The 27,706-nt window shown below is 40.4% G+C and overlaps 1 protein-coding gene across 1 annotated transcript in view; it reads left to right on the plus strand.

Annotated features, from left to right (window-relative positions):
* KIF26A (kinesin family member 26A) overlaps positions 1-27,706 on the plus strand; it is a 94,693-nt gene that overhangs the window by 49,445 nt on the left and 17,542 nt on the right. Inside the window, exon 4 of the mRNA XM_058806600.1 lies at positions 16,778-16,961. Coding sequence (XP_058662583.1) covers positions 16,778-16,961 — 184 coding nt within the window. The remainder of the gene's footprint in view (positions 1-16,777; positions 16,962-27,706) is intronic.

The following is a 27,706-nucleotide window of genomic DNA, read 5'->3' on the forward strand; positions in this document are numbered from 1 at the left end:
ATGGACAAAGCTGATGGAAATTTTTGTGCACAAAGCACTTCTGTTTCTTATTCTGTTCTTGTTGAAACACAAGAAAAAGAATATCTCACAATGATTTTGTGGGGGAGAGAGATCCATCATTGGTCCCTGGCACTTGTAGATAGGTTGAGCAGACTCTCAGATGGGTACAAGGGCATGGCCAGGCTGCTCCCCCAACTTTGGGAATAACCTCAGGAGAGGTTTCTGTTATTCCTTCTCTTTTGACTCTTCTGCCATTGGGACCTTAATGGATCAAAGTCTCCATGCTGAGTCCTCCACCCTCAAGCCATGCAGTTTTCTCAGCAGGAGGGGAAGGGAAGAGGAAGAAATCTTCAAGGGTGAGTGAGAGATGATACAGATACTGGCAGAAATGGCTTATCCAGGAACCACAGATATTAGGATATCCCCACTTTGGGGGGTTTTGTTCAGTAAATTGGCACTCAGGCTCCTTTGCTTCAACTCTCCCACTCCTGTCTCCTTCCCTTTGCACCATCCAGCCTTGAGCTTGTTGAGGAAGGTCATCCCTGCCTTGACTCTTGCGGCAGCATTCACTTCTCCCTCCTTCATCTGTCTGTTCAGCTAATCCTCTCTCCAGAAGCACCTGGAGATGAAAGAAGAGTCATGGCTGAAGTGTCATGCTGTAGTCCCCATTCATTGTATTTGCTGATTTTTTTTCTGTACTGAAACTCCTCAGCCACTTGAAATCTGAACTTCATAGCAAGGCCAGTGTGTTACTCATGTTATGCAGAGCCTGGCAGATTTTGTTTTGTTCTCTACTGGAATAAATGCAGTTAATATATCGATAGTCACACAGACACACATATATTTAATTTTTGGAAGCCATTGGCCTCTCTTTGACCAAGTCTTCTGAGGACCTTCAACTGTTTACGTCCTCCTTTTGCAAGAGATGCTGTGGTTGAAACTTTGGCTTGTTAAAAGGGCTGTTTTGCCTTAGGAATAAAATTTCTAGGCAAAAATATGCCTACATGTTAATGTTCACTGTATTTGGGTGCAGGGTTAGTTACTTTGGAAGAAAAAGACTTCATAGGGTGCTTGTGGAAACTGCATCTGTGATTTCCTGAGCCACAGCAACACTAGATACGTTTTTTTTTTTTTTCCCACATTAATAAAGTATTCCAATCTTATTTTTCATGAAACAGCATTCACTGTGTTTGTACAGGTCCTAGCACAACCAACTTTTTGGTTGGGACATGGTTTCCTGGCCACATAAAAATGCCTTTTTCACATTAAAACTGGAGTTTCTGTTTGCTGAAATAACACCCTTATACTCTTGCTTGTGGACTGTTTTGTGCCTGGGAAGGGAGATCCATGCTGGATTTGTTGGTTTGGTTTTTTACTCCAGTTTGTTCCTTGATGAGAATCAGTTTTGTATTTGTAAGGTCACAAACTCTGAAGACAGGACAGAGAGTTCATGTCCTCACTTGGAAAAGTTTAGCTAAGAGATGCCACAAAAAGGATACCTGGGCATAAGAGGTCCCCATGGTTAAAATGAGTATCTTTAAGATATTCTTTGCAGGGAATGCACTGATTTTTTAATATGTGCAGCCCAAATCTACATATTCATCCAAAGCTCTTTCTCATTTGAATGTCATATTTAATTTCTTCAAGCTTAATTATGTTCTGCTTAAAAAAAAAAAAAAGTATTTTATTCATTACCAAGAAATGCAGAGAAGCACTAAGTATTCAAAATCAAAGCCAAATATTAAAGACAGCAGACAGAAGCGTATTAAGAAATTAAATCAGTTTTAAGCTTTTTTCCTCACTGTGATCTGTCACAGAAGGAGGAAGGCTTTGATTAACATCTGACTGTGTCATGCAAGCAAATTGCCAGACATTACTCAGTGGTTGTGTTACCAGAGGATTTAGCAGAAAATGGAGATTCTCAGTAGGTCACTGGCAGAACGAGAGAGCCAGGGCAAAAAGCACAGCTTATGGATGCCTGTGAAGAGACTTCCAGTTCACCCTTACATTTCAAGAGAAGTTTATTCTTGCATTCTTCAGATTTAAGAAGAATGCAGCTGGCTTTGTCCCTTGGTGGGGCATGAACTGTGCCTTGCCTAGTGCTCTGCACTTTACACCTGTTTCCAGGTGGGTTTTTTGTATAAGGAACCTGAACAAACTTTATATTACTAAGGGAAAATATGTGAGATAGTTGTAGGACCCTTCTGTGGGCTGTGCTTGCAGCTAAGTAAATATTGGCATATTTTGTTATAAAGCTTTATAGCAAAGTTGGGGTTTCTTGTCACGCGAACATGGGGGGAAGACAGGAAATGGTGAAAAAAATCAGGCAGGAGAAGGGCAGCAAGGAGGAGAATGGGCATGCACTTGGGACGAGGTTAATGGGCTCTGTGACAAAAGAGAAAATACCACTCCCTTGGGAGAAGAATCCAGACCCCCAATAAATCGAAGCTGTCACCATTAACGTGCCGTTTCCGTGCTGGTGACAGTGGTGGCAGCAGTGGCTGTGCAGCTGGGTGGGGGGGTGGTGTTTGTGGTGTTTTTACCTGCCCTCGGTGCACAAGCTCGAAGGAAGATTTGAGCAGTGACAGGGCAGTGAGGAGGAATCAAAACTGTTTAGAAGAAAATAGGTATCTAAGCTAGCAACCCTGAGCAGCACTGAGCAGAAGACAAACTGCATTAAGTCCCTCTTCTGAAATTCTCACCTTGTTTGATGTTGATCTTTTCAAATTGGTTTGCATTTGCTGCTGTGGGACTGCTGCCTTTGAAATAGGGAAATAACTGTATAGTTGAAACTCCTTTCCCTTGTATCCACCTGCTTTGGTTTGAAAAGTTAATCTTCCAAACATAGCACTCACTAGTTTTCAGGTTTCTAAATTATTTGCGATGTTGCTGGGCTTTGCAGAATTAAAACCATTTAAAATAATAAATCCAGGGAATCACAGTGGTGAATCACACCCATTATCTTTCCTCTCTCATCATCCTCCTGCATGTTTGGAAAAGCTGTGTCAATTTAGGCATGATATAAAACATTGCACATGATATGCTTTTTGAAAGCAGATTTTCTTAACAAAATATACAATCTCTGAGTAATGTAATTGAACATCTGAAGAGTTAAAATAAGCATAGTTGTCTTTTACTGGAGTCAGGATATTCCATCATATTTTAATGCCTGTGAATTTGGATTAAAGAATCTAATTATTCACTAATGAGCAGTAATGGTACATATAAACTAAGGGTCACTATCCTATTACAGGCACCTGATGGTTCACTGATAAGCATTTGGTCATTAGATTGACCATAAAATACAGTCAATAATTGAGGTTACTCATAGAGCAGACACCTTATCAGCTTTAGGCATGGTGGGACAGCTTGTCAGTACTCTGTGTCCTGATTGTGCTGTGACTGAGCATATGATTAGGGTATTGAAGCAGTTTGTATCTAATGAAACTGCAGGAAAGGCATAGCAATATTAGCACAACCACTAAATGACTAATGTGTTTTTGTTCCAAGCCTTAGACACTTCAATTAGTTCCAATAAGCTCTGATCTAGTGTAGTGGTAGGCAGAGAATTCAGATATTTTATGTACAAGCTTTCATTATACTAGTCAAAATTTGTAACATTTTAGTGGACAGATGAAATCTGTGTGGCTTTGAATAAGAAATGGTGGAAATAATGAAGCTTGTCTTTACTGGTTTTACTTCATTTTTTTCAGTTTTATTTTTGCATCTTTTAAAGGTTGTATACTGAGACAATGCCTCAGTGCCTGATTTAAAAGATGAAGCTGCTGGCAGCAAATTAGATGTCCACATTTTGCTTTAAAGTCCATTCATGCAGTTCATGTAGGCTTGTGCCTATAGATCTAAACTTAGAATGTGTTCTTTAGCATTTTGTACCATATGGAACATTAGTCAAATAGTCCCATCTTGAAAGCTTTTGTAGAGATATTGATTTTGCTGTGCTTCAAACTGTTGCAAAGAAAATAACCTCAGAACCTATTCTTTTATGATTTTTTTTCCTTGAGGATGCCTTAACTTTCATAAATTATTTAATATGGTGAAAGATGCAAAATGCCTTTTGTCTTCCTGAACTGCTGTTCAGGCTTCTCTGATGCGACCTTGGAAAGTAACCATAGAAACATGTTAAAAGCATCAACTGAAAATCAGTAGTTCAGTTTGACAGTGATGCAAATTCTGTGAAAGAAGATTATGATGTATTAGGAACACTTGAGGCATATATTACTGCTAACCTGTTAAACCTGATTATTCCATGACTATCGGTACTTTCAGAATTTAATGCAGGGGAAAAAAGCAAAAAAAAAGATGAACAAATTTTTTTTAATAAGTTGCCATGTTTAAGATTTTTCTAGGTAAATTACTTCAGCCTGTCATTCTCTGTCCTGTTAAAAGCAAGAATTATATTTCTTCTAAGCTCATAATGTAGTTCACAGTTCCCTGGATTTAATAGCTGTAAACTTCTGCTCAGTACCCTGCTGGGGTGCACAGGTATGCTGGCTTTGTGCAGAACTGGCACAAATTAAACCTCTTCGACAGATAATATGAATAACTGGGTTATGAATAAGTAGTAGTTCATCAAAAGGTGAAGAAAATCTGTGATTCGTTGGATCCTGAGTTAGAGATTTTTGTGCCGACCTGTGGTAGTTAAGCTAGTCTGTGAGGCTGAAACAGAAATCTCTGCTGTAGTTGCAGGTAACCACAGTAAATTCCTGATGAATCATGGGTCAAGAGTCAGTCACTTGTTAAAGCTCCCTCAGTAAGCATAGCCCACACCCAAGAAAACCTGTGTTGATGTGATGGGGGAAAATTTAATTTGAACTAGTGACCTCAGAAAGTGGGGTACAAGCCCTTCCTGATTAGGGCTGCTTTGCTGGCAGATACACTCAAACCTTGTGCATGGTTTGTCCCTATTTCACAGTGCCATAGGAGTTGCAGGGCTCCTCAGGGATGTGATGGCATTAATGCAGCCCAGCAGCCCCTCAGTGCATCATCCCTTCCTTGTTAAATGCCCCAAAAGTCCCACTTTCTCTTGCTACCATTTGGTCACTGCTCAGGAGTGGTGGCTGAGAAATTTGGAGCTGTGGATGTGCAGATGAAATGGAGCATCCAGCTGTTTCAGGGGCAACCAAATACATAATTAAAATTTCCTCCTTAATGAGTCCTTACTCTGGGTTTAGAGTGGAGGACTGGAGCAGCCTGATCCCTGCAGGGGGATGTGTGGGGCTGGAGAGGGGATGCCCTCCTGTCCCCCTTTTGCTCTCTGCATGGAGCCAGGGAGAGCAAGATGTGCAAATGGAGAGGGAGCAGGTGTCACAGGGCTGGCCTGTGCTGTGCCACGCTGCTGGAATGTGGCTGCTCCCTGTCCCCAGAGAGCAAATGTGACCCAGAGGTCTCCCAGTGTGCTGTGGGGATAGGGGATGGGGCAGGGTGTGAGGCTTTGTGCAGTATCCTGTATCACTTAGGGCAGCTTAAGCTTTCCTAGTTGCTGTGGCAGCATAATAGTGCCTATAATTAAGGACAAACAAAGAGTGTGTGCTTTAGGTATATCCCATTTCATGTTAGCCCGTGAGGAGGATAAATTAGGAGATAAGCCTGAATTTATTAGGCTTTGTTCTTGGAAGCACAAATGACTCTCAGGACAGCGTGTTTAACAGCAGAACATCATTACTGGTATCACTGCTAATACAGCATCATGCATTTACACACTGCATTATTGGTGTGTGGTGAGCCAGGCTCCCTGCTAGGAACAGCTCATCTGTGATACTGTGAGATGAGACACTGAGCTGGGCTTCAGAAAAAGGGACAGGTGAGGAACCTGGAGTAGCTGAGAGAAGAGGGGAAAGTGGAGTTTGGACATGAATAGTGCTGAGTTAGAACACTATGCAAAGCATGAAAATGTCCCCAAGGCCAGCAGATCTGGGGTCAGGGTATGCCTGCTGGTTTAGAAGGGTGAGGAACTGAAGATCAGCCAAGGTGGAGAGCCCAGGGTGAGGGTTTGACAGAGTCTCAGAGGGAACTGGGTGGTGAAGCAGGACTGGGCATCTGTGAGTCATTGCTTTGGAGGACAAAGCTCCTGTATGGAGTGTTAGGGATCATGGTATGGGAGAGATGTGCAAGACAGCAGTGTTAAGGATATGTTTGGAAGGAGAAGCCTCTATTGGATGACACAGGCTGTAGGATTTGTGTGGGAGCAGGTTTGACCATGCAGGAGGTGGCAGATAAAAGCAAGGAGGGAACTTGGTGGCAACCGGATTGGCAAGAAATATGAAAAGGAAGAGGCGGAAAAGAGAGGGAAAAAAAAGAGAGGGAAAAATGGATCTAGTAATGTGGAGACCATGTAATGAGGTCAGGATTTTGGAGGGGATGTTCTAGGTCTTAACTGCAGCTTGAGAGCAGAATGGGGGCACAACAAAGCACTTCCTGTGTTTTCTGCTGACCAAATACCTTAAAGATCTTTATAATTTGAGGCTACACCTGAGGAAGCCTGAGTGCTTTTTTTTTTTGTCAGCCCTGAGTGCTTTGAATGATAATACAAGAGGTTCTGGAGCAGCAGAGGCAGCCCTCCCAGGAGATGTGGTGACTTTTTGAGCTGCTGTAGATGGTTCAGTGCAGACAGTGGTTGCAGTGGTTGGGTCTTGGATTAGCTCTATATACTGGGGCATGCTTCATGCCCATGAGGAAAAGAAAAGAAGAACGATTTAAAACAGATGTGCCTACAAGGAGGGGAGGATCTATGCCTTCAGAGATACCAAGTATTGCATTTATTTATGAGCATAAATGGTGGTCAGTGGATTTTAAACTAGGAAAAGATCTGAAGTACTTGCCTGGAGTGGTGCAGATATTTCTTCTTACTTTGTCCTCTCTTGGATCTTCTGCTCACCTGGACTTAATATTTTCTCCCTTAATTTTATTTGTTTTTTTCCCTTTTTTTTTTTTTCTATATGACCCTTTATTTTCTCCTTCCTCTCTAGCTGAATGCACTTAATTATTCTGTTTTCCTGAGTGTATGGAATCTCATTGCTGCCTAGCTACCAGCATCTCTCTTCCCCCTTGGATTTTTTCCTTTCTTTCTGCCCTTCCTAGCTTGTCAAGAGGAGCACTTCTCCTGCCTCCCCCTCAGCCCAGCCCTCCCAGTCTGCCTGCTTTTTTGGTTCCTGGATCCTGAACACCAGCACTTGCTCTGACTCCGTTATTTGGGGCTCCTCAGCCTGGCAGCAGTGGCAGCTGCACTGGTGGTTTTTCTGCACTGGGAACGGAGCATTCCATAGGTAAAATGATAATGGTGACTTTCCTGTGGGGATGTAATTTGACAGTTTGCACCTGTTTGTACAACTTTATTAGTGACTTTCAGACTCTTCCAATAGCATATTTAACTATTTTAATACCATTGTTAAGACAGGGAGACTTAGCAGGTGAAATAGTTTTAAATCAGACTGATAGTTAATTGAAGATTTCGTTTTTGTGACTGACTTGGAGTCACTCTAACATTCAGTTTATGGTGTACAGGATGTGATTTGCAGGGCAGATGGACTTTGACGTGTCACTGTCTCTTTTCAGAGCTTTGCTTGCTTGTGCTTGTCGCAAAACAAGACATCCCACATTATCATTTATTGTAAAAATAAAATGTCAAGCCAAAACAATGCACCAGCACTATAGCTGCAGTGCTTGATCAACTGCAGGAATACTCTGATGCTACTTTTTAATATTCTATGAAATATTGAATTTTGGCTTTCTAAAACTCTCTTCATCCTTCCTGCTGGAGTATGGAATCTGTTCTTTTGGCAGGACATTTCAAAAAGCTTAGCCAGTGTCTTGCTCATCATTAGTTAGTGCTGCTGTTGGGCTTGCTTTCTGCTTTGTTTGGCTTTTTGTGTCCTCAGTGTTGCAGCTCACTTATTAAGAAGCACTTGGCCTCTGGAGGAAAGGACTCAATGGATGTTAATCAGCATATAATAAATCTAATCTAAATGTTATTAGTGAAGCTTTCTGGACTTCAGGGCAAGCTTCAGAATATTCTTTGATAATGTGTCTCAAGCAGGTCTTCAGGAGTTGCTCATTTTTACTGAAATTTGAAGTTACCATCTTTGGGTCAGAAATAGTCAGATCTCTCCATCTGCAGAGATGGAAAAATATGCATCTCAAATTTTCCTGCAAAGTGTTATTTTAAAGGGCTCTGCAGTATCAGCCTGTTATACCTCTGAGAAATATCACTTCAGAACTGATGTCAGTTAAATAAATCATAGTAACCCTGGGTTTAGAAGCCCATGTGTCCCTCCTCTGTTTAAAAATACTCATTTTATAGGCATACCACTTCTGTACTTGGATGATTTCCACTGCATCATTTAGTGCTGTCAGTGACCATTTAACTCCCTAACAGTAGGAATAAGTAAATGCCCCCCTGAGAAGTTATTTGGTTGGCAGTATAGGTGTCAAGCCTTTGACTAAGCATCTGAAATAAAACTCAGCTGAAGTGGGAATGGATCCTCTGTGGATTTTTTAGATGTGCAATAAAATATGGAACTGAGGGATCTGGAATTGAGGAGAAAGGTATATCTGTGGGGATGGTGTGTTGGGTCAAAGGAAGGTAACAGGAAAATGTAACCCACCTCAGAGCATTTATTGTAAAGAAGGCCTTGTATTCACAGGTGGTACCTTGTGTTCAGACCACTATATGCAGTCAGGAACATGGAGATACTGAATTTCCCCTCTTTTGCTTCTCCTCTCTCCTGTCAGATATTTGTCTGAATCTGGTGTTTCAGATGAGCCCTTGTTAGCCATGTCATGTATTTAATCTCTCATCTTTTCCACTTGCAAATACATCTGCCTCTTCCCTGGAGCAGCTTGAATGAGCAGAATGATTTTTGTACACCAGGAGCTGATACTGCAAAGCAAAATTTTAAGTAATCAATTTCAGTGTTACTTCAGTAGTGAAGGCCTAGTTAACACCATTGTTTCAGGTGCATTACTTTGTAGTTTTAAAAATATCTTTCTTACTTTTTCTTGACAGAATATAAATGAGACTAGAATTTTATTTTGCTCAACCTGTTTCATGCATCTGTGTCTTACTGGCAAATAAGTCCAACTTTTTCTTTTGCCTAAGGAGTGAGCTTAGATTGATGTGGCTCTGCCTGCTTTAGCTCAGTTAGCTCATGAAACAGAGTGGGGAAATATTGCTGACATTCAGGTAGTTGTATTTTCAGTGCACAGCTATCCATGCAGTGTGCAGCCCAGGAACTGACATTTCTGTATTAAGTGCTGACAGTCTTGCTTACTTAAAGATTAACCTACCCAGGTTTTCAGCAGTTTGTTATATGGTACAGTTGTAAACAGCAAGTGTGGAAGTGCAGCAATATGTTCATCAGCTCTTGCTTTGTTTAACATCCTTAGTGAGCAGAGCTGGAAATGGTATGTGGCAGGCTGCTGTGACTAGCTGTTATTCTGATATATTTATATATCTATATATATAAGTCAGTTCCTGAACACTGATTCTGGCTGCTGAAGCAATGTTCTTTGGCCAGAAAAATGTCTTAAATCTACAAGCTGAAGAGAACATGGAAGTGACAATTTTGTAGCAGCAACCTCAGAAGCCACTGGTTTGGGAGAGCAGGAAAAATGGTTGGAGTGCAATTGTCAGTGCTTGTGAGGATCTGCCCTTTGGTGTTTCTTAAACTTGGGGAAAAATTACAGAGAAGTGTGGTGAAATTTTCTTCTTGGCTACCTGTATGCAAATTGCTTGAATGCTTGAAGATGAGCTAGATTGGTTGCTTCTGTTAAATTAAAAAGCAGCAGAGTGGAGGGACCATCTCTTGGGTCACTACAGCATGAGGGAGCTCTGCTGATGTCAGGAGTACCTTGCAGGTTTGTTTTAGCTTCTCATCTTCTGGAGATTGTTTTGAGTTTATCCCAAAGTGGCTTTGCTTGGTCTGCACTGTGCCTGAACTCAGGTGAGCCTTGATTATTGCTCACTGGTGCACAAAGCCTTTATTCCATACTTCATGGAGTGTGAATAGAGCTGGGGACAGGCAACAAGGATGGTCGGAAATCAATGAAGCCTGACCTGTGAGGAGAGGTTGGAAGGATTGGGACTTCTTAATTTGGAAAGAGAAGACTGACTCTGGTGTGGTAGTGGTTTTCATCCAGGTAACAGCTGCTGCAGGAGTTGGAAATAAGCTCCTCTGCATGCCTACTGGTGAGGTGGGGGGAAATAAGGAATGGGAGACACGAGATGTGAATTTTCTAAGAGTAAGAGTAGTTAAAAACTGTCTGGTAAAAAACTGTGAGACGGTGATGTTCCTCATATGTCAACACTGCTGATTTCTATTTCTGCCTTGCTGATTTTAATAAGAGATAGTAAGAGAAAATTACAAGGTCAAAGTGAGAGGCTGAAATTCAAGTCTGAATTGCAAGATTATGCTATGTGCATGAGGCAAGGCATGAACTTTGTCTCAAATTGGATATACTTGCTCTGACACTGTTGGTGAGGTAACATCCTTGAAATATTAAATATGGTTTGACATTTTGGAATGTTTCAGAATAATGGGTTTCTATTGAAACTTTATTACCCTCAGCCATTATAAAAATGCCATTGTTTGAGGCTGTGCATTATGATCCAGATGAACTAATTATTTATTGAGGAAGTCACAACACAGAAATAAGGAACATTAATTGTTTGTTCTTCCTGGCAGTGCTTCTCAGCAACATTGCTGGGACAGCTAAGCAAACAAAGGTTTGGTGCAGAACTTGTGTAATGGTACAAAGTTGGGAAAGTGTTATGTCCTCCAGAAATTGGACATCCATCACAGGAACCTAGTAAGCTTGGGGGAGAAAGAGACCATACCCTCAAATTTATCATATCCTTTATAAGTGGCTCCTTGGACAAAATTTACTCTAGAAATACAGATGGTGCCTGTCCTTTCCAAACCTTCATGATGTATTTAGATATTCCTGGTTTTCTCTTTAAAGTTAGGTTTTTTAGATCTCATTATGTTTTCCAAGGTGAATGCTGTTAGTGGAAACAGATACCTTGTTGGTTTTTAATTTTCCTTATGGTTTTGGGTAGCAACTGCATTTTTTTCATTGTGCTACCTTTCTAGTTTTTGAACTGCAAATCAAACAATAGCAATAATAAAAATAATAATGCCAACCAAGTTTATGCTGCGAGTTGTGGAAGGCTTGGGACAGGGTGCTGGAGGATGTATTGTAGGACATCCGTCTATTTGTTGCCTGTTTTGATGAGTGATTAAGGAAACAATAACTGGAACTGCAGATAGGATGACAGGCTGTGACTTTCCCACTGCTTCCTTTGGAGCTGGTTGGCAGCAGGAAAAGATTGGGATATTGGTTATGTGGGGGGATTTATGCCTTGTTGTGCTGAGAACTGGGAAAGTTCAGGAAAACTCTGCTTTAAAGCTGACTGGTTCTCAGTGTAAGCCTGCATCCATAACTTTCCAAACTTAGGAGATGGCTCAGAATCAGGATAAAAATCACTTCCATGATGTCTGTCAAGGTCAAACCAAAAGTCTTGAGTAAGCATACTCTTGTGTAAAGTCCAGAGTTCAGGATATTTAAGGCTTGACTGTGCACTTGTCTGGCCTTGACCCTGTCAGTGAAGCCCTTCAGCATTTTCACAATGTGAATAATGATAGTGATCTCTGAAAGATAAGACTGGCCAAGAACACTAAAACTGTTAATATTTAATGAGTCATGTTGAAATGAATGTGCAGAAGTTTTCTTTTATTATTCTTGTCAGTGGAGCTTAATAATGGGGAGCAGTTCTATTTCTGACTTGTGGCAGTTTGTCCATAAATGCACTGTGTCCGTTAAGTCCTCTGCCTTTATCTCAATTGACTGATTTGTAGTAGGTACCAAAGTATACTTTGTAGCTCTCTTCCTTCTGAAGGTTAATAAAATTCACAAAGTTTTAAGAAAAAAAATTATAACTTTGCATAGTTATGAAAGTTTCAAATCTAATTTTCTTTTTTTTTTTTTTTGGAGAAATTATGCTCAGAAGGAGTGATTGAGGGATTTAAATTGTGCTGTTTACTTTCACAGCTATAATGTGCAGAATGTGTGCAGGGAGTGTAAGCTAGAAGCAGCTTGCTGTACATCAGAATATCTGAAATGTCATGCTAACAACATAGGCAGAATTTAAAATTAAAAATGGCATGGCTGTTTCAACGAGCAGGCTTTGTAGCTATTGTTGTTGCACAGCCTTGTTCCCTAGGTGCTGAGCATTATGTAATTGATCTGGCTGTGGTTTTCCTCACTGGTCTCATCCGTGCATGGCAGAAAACCTAGTAATCTGTAAATCGTGTGGGGGAAAGAGCAGGTTAGAGACTGTCCCTTGTCATTTGATATTTGAGTGCCCCTGCATGTGCCATATATTAGTTTTATTTTCTACCATGACGCCTAGCTATGAGGAAAGAACTCTCCAGAGTGTCTTAAAAGACATCTTCTATTAAAGAGGGAAAGAGTTAAGCAAAATGCAGACTGTAGATCTCACAGCTGGAGGCAAAAGCAATATCCATGGATGTCTCTCATGCTTTAATTGGAAGAAAAGCATGAGAGTGTGGGTTTAGTTTGCCTTGTAAGACTGTTTTGTAGAGGAGTGGTTGTGGAGGCTGAATGGGGAGAGAGAAGATAGGTGGAAAGTGTAAAACGCTAACAGAGCTATGACAAATGTTTGGCACATGCCCGGAGAAACAAATGAGTGAAATGCTTATGTTTTGTGTAGAATTCCCTAAAGGGAATAATTTTCTCTGGGAGGAAACAGAAGTTGATACTGAACAAGGTCAGGCAGCCCATTGTGGTGCTGAAAGTGTGTGTGAGAGCCTCCTGTGCAAGATTAAATATGAGAAAAAGAAGCAGGTCAGGCAATGGATGTGGCACCAAACAAGGCTCCCTACAGAAAGTGAGCTTGAGTTCTTTGTGGTGCTAGGCAAAAAGGGCCCAGTTTAGGAGAGCTTTTCCAACCCTGTCTCCTTGGAACAAATACCCCCTGAGGAAAGGAATTCTGGAGAAAAGACGCAACTGAAAACTGAAGTGTAAATTCAGGAATGTGTTGTTGGATAAGGACTGCAGAAGATCTGGCACTCTGGAGTGTCTCAGGACTGGCTCCATGTAAATCCATCCTCTCATGAATTTTACTGAAGTAAAGAGGTTTCTGAAGTTGGATTTTGCTTGATTCATTTGGGCCCATGTCCAGACCAGCTTGGCCCATATTTTGGCCTAATGAGTAGGTGGCTGGCATGCCACCAAGTGTATTGTTTGTTCTGCAAGAAGCACGTAGGGATTGATGAGTGTTTCTGTGGTGCTCTTTGCCTGGACCTGTCCAGGAGCCCAAGCAGAGCATGTGAAAGGGGCTGCCCAACTGCTTTGTATAAAGAACTGACTGTGCTTTTTATAGGAGCTGAGGATGACTATTACTTGAATTCATATTCATAGTCTGCAGTTTGATAGTGATGTTTTGTTTTTCCTAAATTGCCCTATGCTTTCAATTAGATCCTCACCCTTTCCCTTTTAGAAAAAAAAACTCAAAACAACAAACAAAATCAAACCCAGCAAGCTGTTTGATATTGCATTTGCAAGTTGTCTGTGGTGTTCCAACTCCAGAAATAACCTTGTTTTAATGTCAGGCAAAGCCATTCTTGCATTCAAGCACAGAGAGGTTGTAATTAAGCTTTGTGCACTGTTACCTGACAAGAGATGCTTTTTAAGTGTGAACCACACACATCATTATTAGTGCAGTTGGCTGGTTGCCCATCAAAGCACTGATTATTTTCTACAACAGCTACTCCAGTTCCTCTGCTTTCAGTTTCCTGTTATCTCACATGGACATCAACAGTCCCTTTGCCAAATTTCTTAGTAAAATCATCGCCCTCCAGACTCACAGGAAGAGGATTTATCAGCACTACAGCAGTTAATTGCTTTAGGTAGCATATGCCACTGTCCTTTGAACAGTGGAGGTGCAGGAAGGTTACACACACTGTCAAAGTGAACCAGTTTGAAAGTGGCTCTGTCTTGGTGCAGAACTTAAGGCAATTAGTAACAGATTCAGTATCTTGGATCTGCTTATCAAAATGTCTCACAAATGTGCTGCTGAGGTATTTTGAGAAATGCTGTACTTGTAGAAACTGGCATTTCCTGTTCATTTTTTATATGCCTTGCTTAGTTTGGCCTTTTTGGGTGCAGTTAGTAACTGAGTGTAGTGCTTAAAAGCAGTTAGCTGCTTGAGCACACAATTCCTGAGTAAATTTGTCCTTTGTATCTCATTCTCTTTCATGTATGTTTCCCAGAGGAGCTCCTTCAGCCAGATCTGTTGCAGGAGTAATTATTTCATCAGGATTTAATGTATATCTTGATTGCACTTTGAAGACATTCTCTTGAGGAGTTTTTATAATTTCAACAAGGGATCATAGCATGTAAACAAGAAAATAAACATTATCTTTCATATTAATCAACAAGACAATTAAATAATAAGCAGGATTGTTAATTGGTACTTGGAGATAGATGCTAATGACTGTCTTGAGTTCCACAATGACAGTGCCAACAGGTAGAGACTCTTTTCTGCACAGTAAAGCTACATATAATTTAGGAGGCATTACAGCTTTAATGTGCAGCTGCAACCACAGTGAAGCTGTGCAACTGTGTTCCTGGTGTCCTATTTCAGCATATGTTTTCCTCCTGAATGAAGTATTAGCCAGGGGATTTGAGATTTAGGCAGTTAAATCTGTTCTCATTGCCACCAAACTCTTGAGGTTCTGTATAAACCCATGCTTGGGGTGTTTTGCTTCACTGTGGGATGCAGTTCCTGCTGGTTTCAGGATGCAGTAGAAGTCAAAAGCTGCTTCTTTCCTCAAAGGCAAAAGTCCAGCTTGTTCCTCAAAAGACAGTGGCTTTGGGCTCCCTCTGAGTTTGGAACTAGAGCCTCATTTTTTCATCACATGAATCTTTGTATTTTTTTAAATACTGTAGTGTTTATATAGGGAGAAGGAAGCATGTAGGGGGTCTGCATCTGCAAAAGTTGAAATACAAAGGTTCAGGAGTTTAACACACACACAAGTTTTGGAATATAGAGAAAAGGATGAGAATTTTGGAGATCTGTATTGAGAGTCCTGCTGTTGTACTAACTAGCTGTCTAATTTTAACTCAAGTACTCAAGTGTCCAATTTTGCTCCTCAGACACAGCCAGTTCTTTGCACTGTTGCTCACTTGAAGCCAATAGTGCATCTGGAAGAAACTGTGCAGCCCTTCTGCTCTTGGTATCAATATTTTCATTTAATCTTGGTGTTAATTTCTCACAATGAATATAAGCAAAGGAGCAGTTTCCCTCTCTGATCAGCTTACTAAGCCTGAGGCTGCCTGACAATGATGACAAAATGCATGGCAAGGTTGGGGTTCTAGATTTACCCTAAATTCATTATGACAGCAAACACTGCCTTGGTTTCTCCATAGGTCTGTTGCTTAGAATACTTCACAGATGTTAGTGCCAGTTTGATCTCGCTGAAAAGTACTTGGAGATCTTGGGCTGAAAGACATGATGAAAATATAAAGTAGTCATTTTATAAAGATACTTACTAATTTGTTCAAAGTGACAAGCCCTCATCCTGCAAGCATGGAGCAGAATAGTGGTTTGTCCCCAAAAGAACTGCTGGCATCAGCAGTGTGGTCTCAGCAGGTCCCCAGATGCTGGCAGGGGGACACCCTGTGCTTTTGCTGCCCCAACAGCCATTCAAAGTAATGGTATAAGGTAACAATTTGGATGCTTTTATGATATTTATCTGTGGAGGGACTGTCTACTGACAGTCCCAGGGTCAGATCACAAGTGTCTTTTTCAGGTGGTAAAGCTCTCCTTGACTTTGAGAGAACTGAGGTTTCACTCTCACTGCCTGCCCAGCTGCCCAGCATGCGCTTGCCAACATATATATTTTATTCTGCTTAAAATAATCACTCTGCAGGGTGAATTTGATTTTCTCATGTGGGTTTTGATGTAGGCAAGAGTTTCTGTTTTGGTTTCTTGGTATATTGTTTGGTGCTGCTGATGGGGAATAGCAGAAAAACCAGATTATGTTCCTATTTTTACTCACAAGGAAGAATGTATAATTTTAATTGTATGTTCTAATTTTTGCTCCTTCTTCATCTTTTATGTTTTGAAATTCTACATTTCAAAAGCAGGATCATTATCATTCAGCACATTAAAGCGTGTCTTGTTAATAGCTTTCCATTTTAATGCAAAAGAATGGAATTGGGGAGGCAAAACCAATTTGTCTTGAAGGAAATTTCCTGTTATCCAAGGATTTTCTGTGCAGCCAACAGGAGAGGATCTTGAGCTTGGCTTACTTGGAGTGCTATCCTCTGCCTTGAGTAACTTGTAGAGTACGAAGAACCACTTTCATAATGTTATTACCAGCAAAGTCCATCTGGTTCTGCCAGTGACAAGGGGATTTTTTCAGTTTTTTATTACATCAGTGAGATGTTAGTTTTTTTAGGATTCAGATGTCAGGCTGTTGGGGGAAAGAAAGACAAGTTAGATTATAATTGACATTTTGTTGGTGGAGAAATTAACTGAATATTTTGCCAGTAATTTTTCTACCCATATTTCCTTTATTAGTGTCCTGATGGCTTGTCCTTCTGAAATCAGATTAGAATGCAATGACTTGATTTGTTAAGCAGGCAGTGATGACAATGGGCATCTGTTTGTCTGGTTCAGTTTCCTGTTAACACCTAAGTAACATTGTCCTTTCTTGCTGTTACTTTTATACAGAGCAGCACAGAAGCTCAACCTGTCTTCGAAGAGAAAGAAATACCATCCACCCCTGCCACACACACACGACTTCTCTATTTATGCCACTAACTTTAGTGGCATCCTGCAGCTCTGTCCTCCCCCAGCACCACCCTGCCTTCTGAGAGCTGTGTCCAAAATCAAGGACAACCCTGGCATTGGAAAGGTAACTTTGCATTTCAATATTTTAAAATATTTTTCTAGACAAATTTTAGCTGGGCTGGAAGCTTCCAGCCTGGAACAGAGCTGGATCAACTCAAGAAAAGGGTCTGGGGATAGAGAGAGCCTCATCCACTTGAATGTGCCTGGGTGCTGTTTCCTCCTATGGACTTTGCAAAGAGTAAGAGACAAAATTTCCTTTGACATCCAAACCCAGTGATCCAAACCCAGTGCCCACAGAGGCTTCAGCTGTGGGAGAAGTCTCTGTGCTGCCAGCAGGACTCAGGCACTGGTGCTGACTCTCTGCTGAGGTTAAGGGAAAATGCTGAGGGGGCTTTGTTTCCCTCTGCTTCACATGGAAATGGAGTAGCAGTCTCACCAACTTAGGAAATGCAGCACCTTTGAAATGAAAAATTTGGGCTAAGTTTATCTAAAATTAATTAAAATACAACCCAATTACTTGGAGCTTTATTCATATTTATAGCTGTTTAATCACTCACACAACAGACTCTGAATACTTATTTACATAGGGTACAAGAGATTAGTGTTTGAAGATAGAATTGAAGTATGTAGTGTGCACAGGAGAGCTAAAATATGCACCTAGGGTAGCTATACAAATCAGCATTAACATGAAGAGTTTGTCAGCTTAAATACCTGGAGCTGACACTTGCTCCCAGAGAATACTCTGTATTTCCTAACTGAGTTTGTGCTTAATGGAAAATAAAGGAGAAATTTGGGCTATTTTAAGAAGGTGAGAAGTCACAGAGTAAAATGGATTGTTTTTTTTTTCCTCCTGCTTTTCCAATGTCTTAGAAAAGAGAATGTAGTGATGGAATACAGTAAACCTGGCACAGTAATTTAGACATGCCCAGGTAGAGAAGGGTTTGCTAAGGAATGTCCTTTCTATGTATGAGTTTTAACAAACCCATTTCTTGTCCCTGGTTTGTTTTTTTTTTTTTTTTTTTTTTTTTTTTTTTTTTTAATCTCTGTGTGACTCAGTACTTGGCACCAGGAATAACAGGGAGCATTGGCATTTCTGGGGCACTTTGCCTTAGGAACACCTTTAAAGTGTGATTGTATTTCCTTATGCCTACAGCTCAATAAAAGTGTCTCTGCCCTTGTGTGCCTGCAGCTGAGTGTAGCCTAGAGCCCACAGCCTTTTTCCTGTGCTTTGAGGGCAGCTGGGGGAACTTCCCAGCATGACTTTTGTACCTCATGGAAAGCACTGGTTTATCTGGTGTCTTCAAACAAAGTCTGTGATCAAGTGCATGATTCCGGAGGACAGGAGATGATATGCCTTGGGTCACGTGCTCTGTCTACTGTTTTCATTAGTAAATAGAATGGAGAACTTTGCAAGGGAAAAGCTGCACCAGAATTCCAAGGATATGGCAGGAGCCTGATCAGCTCAGCTGTGGGAGCTTCTCCTCCAGCACAGGTTATGTCTGTCTGTTGACCCTCAAAATGTCTGTTATTTAGCTTTTGGCTGAAAACATGAAAAACATAGAATCACAGAATATCCTGAGTTGGAAGAAATCTACAAGGATCATAGAATATTGAAGATTCTGTTTGTTGTGATCCTTGGGGATGGTCCCCTGCAGGGCCAGGAGTTGGACTCAATGATCCTTGTGAGTCCCCTCCAACTCAGCATATTCTGTGAATCTGTGAGGGTTCTAGCTGGTCCTTCTCACCAAGTACTTGTTGACCAGAATTTGGAAGAATCCTGTGCTTTGCTGGAGAGGATGAGAGTTCTCTGTTAATTGAATCAGCCCTTTAGTCCTTGAGTTGAGATTTAGAGCATCCAAATGGTGATGGAGTAGTCTAGTTACCAGTTTTAATGCTCCTCAAAACCTACTGTGTTTCAGCCATCTCTGAAACACAGTGTAGTGCAGGACCTACTAAATGTCTCTTAACCCATCCCTCTTTTGCAACTTCATAAATATCAGTGTTTGCCTTAAAAAAAAACCCTCCAGCACTACAGCTTTTTCTAAAAATTATGAGTCAGCACAGATGAAATTTCATGTGTCTGAATTCTTAGAACATGTGATCCAAGAAGTGTCACTCCTCTATAGATGTTGTTTAGTACTAAAATTTCATAGTTTCACCTTTTCTGAGCAATGCCAAACAGCTTTTGAAGGCATGTAGCTCACTATGCATTAGCACTCTCCATTATTTCCTACTCATTGGCTTCTGCTGATCAAGATTTACTCAGCTGGTGTCTCATGATGAGGGTGACAGGAATAAAGCAATTACTTTTCTTCCTCACTGCTTTAAGTATCCCAGAAGTGGAGAGGACAATCAGTAAACACTGGCAGTTGTGCTGTGGTCCTCAGTTAACATCAATCTCTCTTCTAACAGCTTTTTACTTTAAATTCCTCTTGTTTATAATTTTCCTCACCTTCTTGCAGCCTGTCCAATAATGAATATAAGATACCCATATGGAACAGAATCAGTGATGAATTCTGGAGTCACTTTTTCCTACCCCAGCATCTGTGGCTGTGGTTTGGGTGATCATTCCCCTGTCATCAGTGTCCCTCACTATCACTGTGTGGTTACAGTGGGTTAAACAGCTGGTGAGGCAGCCTTTCCCTCCCTCACCTCTGAGGAGAAGTTCTTGTGCGAGAATGAAAAACACAAGTAACAAACTGGAAACCTTTGCAGAGTCCGGGATGCTTCAATGAGAGGAATGTGCCTCCCCTTATGAAAAAATGAGGAGATGAATGATATGCCAACTGTGCCAAAATACTATTTATTCTACATGAGTAGTGCCTGAATACTGCAGTGACTAATTATTGTTTGTACTGACACATTCTGTGCAGTCCCATTTCTCATGAATACACTGGAAGCTTAGAGTAAAATACATGTTGAAGCATTTACAATGGCAAATATGACTGGCTTTCTGTATTGTCTCTGCAATAGTAATTCTTAACATTTTTTCCATCCACTGATACTCAGGGTTGGTTCAATACACTTTGAGACACAGAAGCAACATGGAAAATATTATATAATTTTTGGGCCAACAGAGAAATAAAAGTTATTCTGAACTGGGTGATGGGACAGTTGAATCTAAGGAACTGACTGAAAGCAGCGTCTGGATTGTCTTGTGTTCTGCTGTGGTGTCAGGAACTGAACAGGTCCTGCCAAGGGTTGTGAGACCTTGTCTTGAACATCTGAGCACACATCTGGGGAAAAGAAGAGACTTGAGCTCTTGCTTTTCATAAGCCCCATGGCTGCAGCAAGGGCAGTTACTGTGCATTGTGAGCACTGCTGGGCGAGGCAGGAATGTGGAGAGATTGTGATGGCCAGTTCTTGCACTTGCACTCAGTTATTGATTATTTGGGCCCAAGATCTAAATTTATTCTGAATTTCACATCATCATCTCCATGCTTATCATCCAGTTCTTCTGTGGTGAAATTGCTATACAGCTTTTACGGTTGAATACATTTGTTATTAGAGACTTACTGCAGCAGAGAGCCCTTAAATATCTCTTGCAATTTGTATTTATAATTTCTCACTGTTTCAAGTGGTCTTCTGAAAGGTGGAAAATCAATGTCTTATTAATTTTTTTTACATTTCAGAAATACCAATTTTTTCTGCTTATAATAATTTCAGCAGCAGTGTGTGGACTTGTTCTGTGATACAAATCTTTAATTAAGCCTTTTGCTTAATTTTTTTTAGTAGGACTGCAAAATGTTATACACTCTCACAGGTACTTGCTGGGGTTGTCAACACACAGGAATACCAAGCAGGGAAAAGTTGAAAAAAAAGCAACAATTTAGAACAGCAGGTCTGCCTTGGACCTGTGTTTCATATAATCAACAGTAATCAAACTCCTGCACAAAGGAAGATCCCACTATCAATTCAAACTGGATACTGAAAGGGATTTTGCACACTGGCTGATAAATGTTACGTGGCAAAATTCATACCTTTCTCTTGAATGTGCCAAAAGCATCAGAGTCCAAACCATTTAGTTGAATCCTACTTAAAAGGCAATGATCCAGTGCACTATGATTCTTGTAACTGAATCATTTTTGTGGTCTCTCTGGGTGTTATTAAATTTAATGTCAGAATAGTAGGAAAGACGTCTGAAAGCCATTTAATATTGTCACTGGAAAGAAGTTAGATTATACTCAATTTCTGACATTAATGTGCTACTTAAGATAATTTATCATATTGTGGTATTAAGAAAGACATCCTTTTTACAGTGGCTGCTGTATAGCATTCTAATGGGCTATTTTTCTTTAGCATGGTGGGAAGCCTTTTTCATGCAAAATGTTATTTTCTGGGGTTCTATTCAGCTCATGCTTTATAATACTGCATCACTTACAACAGCAACTTTAAGTGCTTGTCTCTTCCAAGGATTCTGTCAATTTTTTTAATGTTAGAATGACAGAATGCTCCTACGTGAGACAATTGAAGTGGAGCATTTAGAGAGAGCCTGAATTGTCAGACGTGTTTCTTGGACAGGTATATGCATACTGCTCTCCATTTATGAGTTTTAGACATTTACTTTCATTTATGCTTTACTAAGCCATAGCTAAGGTACTGCTAATATGATTTACTGATCGTGCAGGGTTGTCTTAGGCGTGCTGTGTCCCATTCACTGGTTCTTATGGTGGTTTTATGATGGATAACAAATAGGTACTTAATTTTGTCATCTTTATGCTCCTTGTTCCCTAATGACTGAAGCATTATTTCTGATATAAGCCATAGATCACAGTAAACACTCACTTATCCATGTAGGTACCACTGCATCATCCAAGGTAATTGCATCCCTGCCAAAACACCTTGAACTGCTTAAACAAAATGTGGAAAAGTGAGATAGAAATACATAAGTTCTTGTACTTTGTTTTCACCTTGAAAAAATGAAATAATTTTCCTTCGTGTTTTCTGAAAGTACAGAATCAATTTTTTTAGCAGAGTACTACATAGAAGTGATTTTATTTTAAATTTTTGGTTTAGGTTCTCCCAAGGGAGCTAGATGGTCTATGCTAGTGTGGCAGTTTTGCATATAAATTTGCCATCCATTGGTAGTGGCAGTATATGAAAGGCTTGTAAGAACCACCCACGGTAAAACAATTTAGCAAGGGTTATATATCTGTCAGTTACAATTAAATCCATGAAAAATATTGGCTCTGAACTAGGGCTTTCATAATGTAATTTACACTATAGTTGAAAAATAAGTGATTTCATTGGAAAATGGTCTTCATTCAACAGAATCTGAATTCTTTGTAATTTCTTGGTGAGAAATCTTAATTCAGAGTGGTCGGTGTCTTAATGTAGTTATTTAATTAACCTGCTGTTATACGCCATTTTGTGAACATTGGACAAAATTAACTTCCTGGCTCCACAATGCCTGTCAAGGATACACGTTTCTAGGGAATATTTAGTGTCCATTCAAATTTGTTATAATGACATTTATTGCTAAAGACCAAATTGCTTGTTCATTTAGGGATTATGATACTGCTGTAATGCAGAATTTGACCAGCAATTATAAAATGGATTCCAGTATAGTGCCAGCACCTTCCCAAAATACAGACAGAGTTGATTCTAGTAAAAAAAGGCTTGAGCACATGTATTTTAAAATTTTACATGCTTTTTAATCCATTCCTTTTCATTTTTCCCTTCTCATTATGTCTAATATGAAACTTGACAACTCTATAAGCATCAGATGCTAACAAAGCATCACTACAAAAACATAAACACTGCACATCCATTGATTTTGAAGGAGGTACCATATGTTACACTTAGGCCTGTGCTAACATACTTGGCTGGGTCAGGACTTGTAATTTCCTCAAAATTCAAAATGCCACGGAATCTAGTCATTACCTAGAGAATTAGTGGAGTCTTCTCTGTCTACTTGTCTTTCCCTAATTAAACTGTGTAAAGTGTTTGGCACCCTCCACTAAAAGATGAATGACCAATTTTCTAAGATATACATATATACTTATATATATAAATTTTTTTTTTTTGTATTTTCTGCCTAAAACATGTAGTAGAGGTCCATGATAGTCTTAGGACCAGAATTCAAATTTTCAAATCATCTTGTTGTTTAAGTGGGAGATGGTCCTTCCCTTTTCTCTGATCTCAGAGTCTAAAGCCTTTCTGTCTCTCTTGCTTATGGGTTAATAATCTATGAGAACCTGATTGTCAATCTCCTGACTGTTTCTATCTTGGATGATGTAGGATTGTGTCATTCTCTCTGTTGATCATTGGCTCTTTTCTCTGCAAATTGAGGCTTGCACATGATTTCTTCTGGGACAACACATGCCTCCCTCGTCTTGGAGTTTTGTATTTTTTGATGTGTGGCTTTGTGATACCTCCATTCAGTTTGGATCCAAACTATTTGGGCCTCACTGGATAAAATTGCCAGCTTGCTTCTGGCCATCCATCTCACCTTCAGCTGTCAGTTGCTTCAAATTTTGGGTTTCACAGGTTTTTGGTCTGTCTCTTCCTTTTTCCAGACCTGCTTTCTGGCACTGACATACTCTTGATGCTCTGCAGTGTCCTGAAGCCAGCCCATTGCTTTGCCTGGTGTGACTCCTCTGTCCTGTTCTCCTCCACTCCAGCTGGTTCAGGGTGTTGGGGAGATCTGGAAATTATGAGCCCACACTAATGGGTCACATGGCAATGCTGGAGAAGGTCACAGCATGCAAACAGTGACTCCACGTGACAGTGGGACAGAAAGTCTCTCCTTGTGACCCTTTGGCGTGAAATGGAGTAGCCAGTATCAAAGGAGGAGGAGTGCTGCAAGGGGAGGAAGGGCTGGTGCCAGCCAGGATGTACATCCCTCAGTTTCTGAGATATTTTGGTGTTCAGGTGAAAACTGTTAAATATCCATCCAAATTTGACTTTCATAAAGGTTAAAGTTCTCAAGATCTAGAGTTTTGTCTCTGGACTCCAACAGGTTACTGATATTTGAGTGGATCTGTGGTTCATTAGTGATCTCATAGCCTTGTCTTCCACACAGAAGACTTTTCTTTCTTCCCCTCTTTTTTTTTTTTTTTTTTAATCCACCCTTTTGCCAATTTGTCTCCTTGAAATCCCATATGTTTGCATAAAACTGGTGATTTTTGTTCCTATGCTTCAGCATCCATCCCTTAGATTTGCCCTTGCATAGCTGGAGTAGATGAATTCTAGTAGCTGTTTTCTTTTGTCACCTTTCTTTGCCCTGGCTTCCACTGTAGGCTGACAGATAAACTTTAAAAAAAATAAAATTCTTTGATTGCTTGGAAACTCTCTCTCACCCTTGCCAGTGAAGGTTAAAATAACACCAATTGTTGGGCTGTGTGAGGAGCCTCTGACCTTATGCCACCCATTTCTAGAGTTTTTCCAAATTAGATGCTAGTTTATTTATTTTTTTTGAAATTTTTATCTTGTAATGACATATTCAAGATATATTTACCATCTTCTTTTCCCAAGTACTTTTGATTTTAATAGGATTTCCTTCAGCCGTTCTGCTGACCTCCTGGTTTCTGCATATACAGGAATTTGGAAAGTTCAGTAATGGAGTGTGAACCCTCAGTGTAGAAACCCCACCAGATTAGAGTCAATTAATTAATGAGATACTTCAGTTGTTTCCATGACTTAAGCTGTCTTCAGGCACTGAGAAAATGTTAATAATGTGCAAATATTGTGATATTTATGTTTCTTTTATTTTTATTTACAGAAATTGAACTCAAATACAAACCTACTCTCTTTTTCCATCAACATCCTCATTAAAATAGAGCCTCTATCCAGTATTCAATGCCTGCATGAATGTCTATGTACAAAGTCCTATATACTTCAGATTTATAAACTTTCACTTGTAATTCTTTTTTACTTTGCGTTGTTCTTTGCATTGAAGAAGAAACAACAAAAGGGGGAGAAAAGGAAGTAATAATACTGAATTTTAGCAAAAAGGGTCATTCCCACCACAGGATGGATGTCTGTGTTAGCTCTCCTTACGGAATATAAAAGTTGTGGGATGTTCTGTGTCTGAGATGACTTTTCTGAAATCACCAAATTTGTATTGTCTTATCCTTTTTTGTGCTCCCTTTCTCTCCCCTCACCCCCAATCCTTTTAGCTCACTTCGGTTCCCACCCCTCTGACCTGTTCTTTTTCCTTTAGACCTGTCCTGTTCTTCCATTTCTTGATTCATTCTCCTCTAAATTTCTTTTCTTGTGTTTGTTTGCTTTGTACAAATGTAAGCACTAGCTGGTACCATTGCAGTTGGAGTTGACTCCAGAAACCTGGACATGCTGTCAAATAATTGCCCACAAAAGGTGTGATTTTGAGTGGGCCTGAAATTAATTTTACCTAATTCTAATAATTCATTTTCATAAGCAAATAAAAGCATTTGAGTGCAGTCATTGCTGATTTGCTCCCTAGTTATGGGCCAAAGTTCCTTTCAAGTTTATGGGCCCTGTGTTATCCTGAATCCTCCCCTCTCTGCGAGCCCTTATTTCTGGATGATTTCCTGCACCACATATTGCTGTCTCTACAGGTGAGCATGCCTTTTGTATGAGGAGTAGATAAAGAGACCCAGGAGAAGCTGCAGTTAAATTGCAAGAGCCTTGCTGGCTCTCTAGTACTCACACTGTACTGTTTCCCTGCAGTATTGACTCCAGAAGAATACTGGGATGAACCTTGGAGCTGAGAATATAAACCTGTCACTTAAATTGGTCCTCAACCACAGGCATGCAGGAAGTGTGAGAAGAATAAACAGTATTACACCAAACCTTTCCTTTGTACACACAGAAGCATGTGCATGCACCCAGGATCTGCCTGCTCTCAGTTTTTGCTTTTGTGAGGGGATATGTTTGAGTAATCTTTGTGCTTGATGGCACTTCCATGAGCATTTCTGCTTTATTTCTGAGTGAAATGAGCCTGGCTCAGCATCATGAATGAGTGTGGCACATTATAACTCTGCAATTACTGATACATATCACATACAGATATATTTAGTGGGCAGAAAAACTAAATGTGAAATCTGTTTTTCTACTCTGAAAACCAGCTTTTATACACGAAACACTAAAGGGGGAAGTCCCTCAAGCTGCTTTTCTCTTCCCCCTCACATTTGTCTTGAAAGCTCACTTCCATTATAAACATGAAGATGACCCTTGAGTCCTGCTAAGTTTGGGATATGATCCATTATGGGATCTGATCCATTATGGGAAGCTATTTTAGTATCTTTCTGATTCAAAGAGTTGGTCTTAAAAAGCTAATTTGTCACACAAGGATTTTCTGTGGGTGAAGCCATCACTGTGTTTAGGGGGAGCAATGCTCTGATGGAGGTAACTTGCTGTTTAGGTCAGGAGCAAGCCAATTTTCCTCTTATCCAAGCTCTGGCTGCTATAATCTAATAATAGATGAAAGAGAGAACAGAAAGGACTGTTTAGATAAGTGCTTTGAAAACAGCATATATTTTAAAATTCATTTTAATCAAGTGACCCTGAAGTGGGCATTTATACTTACATATATTTATATATTTAGGGTTTGTTTCTTTTTTTTTTTTTTTTTTCTTTTTTTTTTTTTTTTTTTGCCCTGAGGGAGGTTATTTTTTATGAGCACCTTGGTAGCATGTCAAGGTTGAGCTAGCAGGCTAATACACAAAGCTGGCTTCATGCAGCTTTTATGGGGAAACAGCCTTGAGTGTGTGTCACCTATGATGCACTTTGCTTTTGAGGCAGCTGTTTCATTTATCCTAAGGTTTGCTTGTTTTCTGGGACTGTATTTTCATATTTGTATTACTGTGAAAGGCGAAAGAAAAGAAAGTGTTGAATCAGGGGACACCTTAGTCAATAGGTAGAAGAATTTGCTGCTATGTTTGATGGAGCCTCCTGCAGTGTTTATGGGAAGAGTTGGTTGTTTCTTAACCTCTTTGTTTAGAAGAAATGTTGGGGAAAAACTTTTAGAGCTGCTTTGTGGAAAATATTTCTTTTGAGGGTGCTTGAGGAATTGTGTAGGGATGCCTGTGTGCAGCTTAGCCCCCACAGAGAAAAGAAGATGGAATAATGGGACAGTTGAGAACTTAAATATTTGAATTACCTGCCCTCCCCAGCTGGTAAAGGCAGGGACAGTTCAGCATGGTGCTTCCTGCTGCTCCCACATCTGCTGTGGATCATCCTGGCTTGGCCACTGCATTTCACTGCACACACTGGGTGCAGATGTGTCTGCTGTCACCTTCTCATCTTGTCTGGTACGAGTGTCCCTCTGTCCCTGAGGGTTGCTCAGCCTGCTCTGGTCTCTGCTTGTTGCCTGCATTTCACATGCTGTGCTCTGCTGAAGGAGATTTTCAGCTTTGGTTCTTCCTTGCCAGTATCTCTTTGGACACAGAAGTGAAGTGCTGACTGCAAAATCCATTTTTTGGTAAAGACACAAAGAATGTGTTCATGGAGTAAGTGCACACCATTTTAATGGCACAACGTTCTTGAAACAAAGTAAGTAGGAGTCAAATTGTTCTGGCACATTTAAGGTTACATTTAGCAAAAATCTTACTGAAATGGAGAATCATTCTTCATGAGAGACAAGTGCTTTTAAACCCAGCGTCTACATGCAATATCCAGCTGAGGGCTAAAAGTGAGCCTGACCCATAGAACCACAGAATTGTCTAGGTTGGAAAGGATCATTAAGATCAAGTCTAGCTGTTAGCCCAGCACTGCCAGGCCCACCACTAACCCATGTGCTTTAAAGGAGTGGATGTCCCTGGCTCAGTAGCTGTGCTGCAGAAGATGAAGGTGCTGATGGGTGCTGTGGACAGTGCATATGTAAAT

Source organism: Ammospiza caudacuta, chromosome 6, assembly GCF_027887145.1.
Source record: "Ammospiza caudacuta isolate bAmmCau1 chromosome 6, bAmmCau1.pri, whole genome shotgun sequence".
In the NCBI taxonomy this organism is placed as follows: Eukaryota; Metazoa; Chordata; class Aves; order Passeriformes; family Passerellidae; genus Ammospiza; species Ammospiza caudacuta.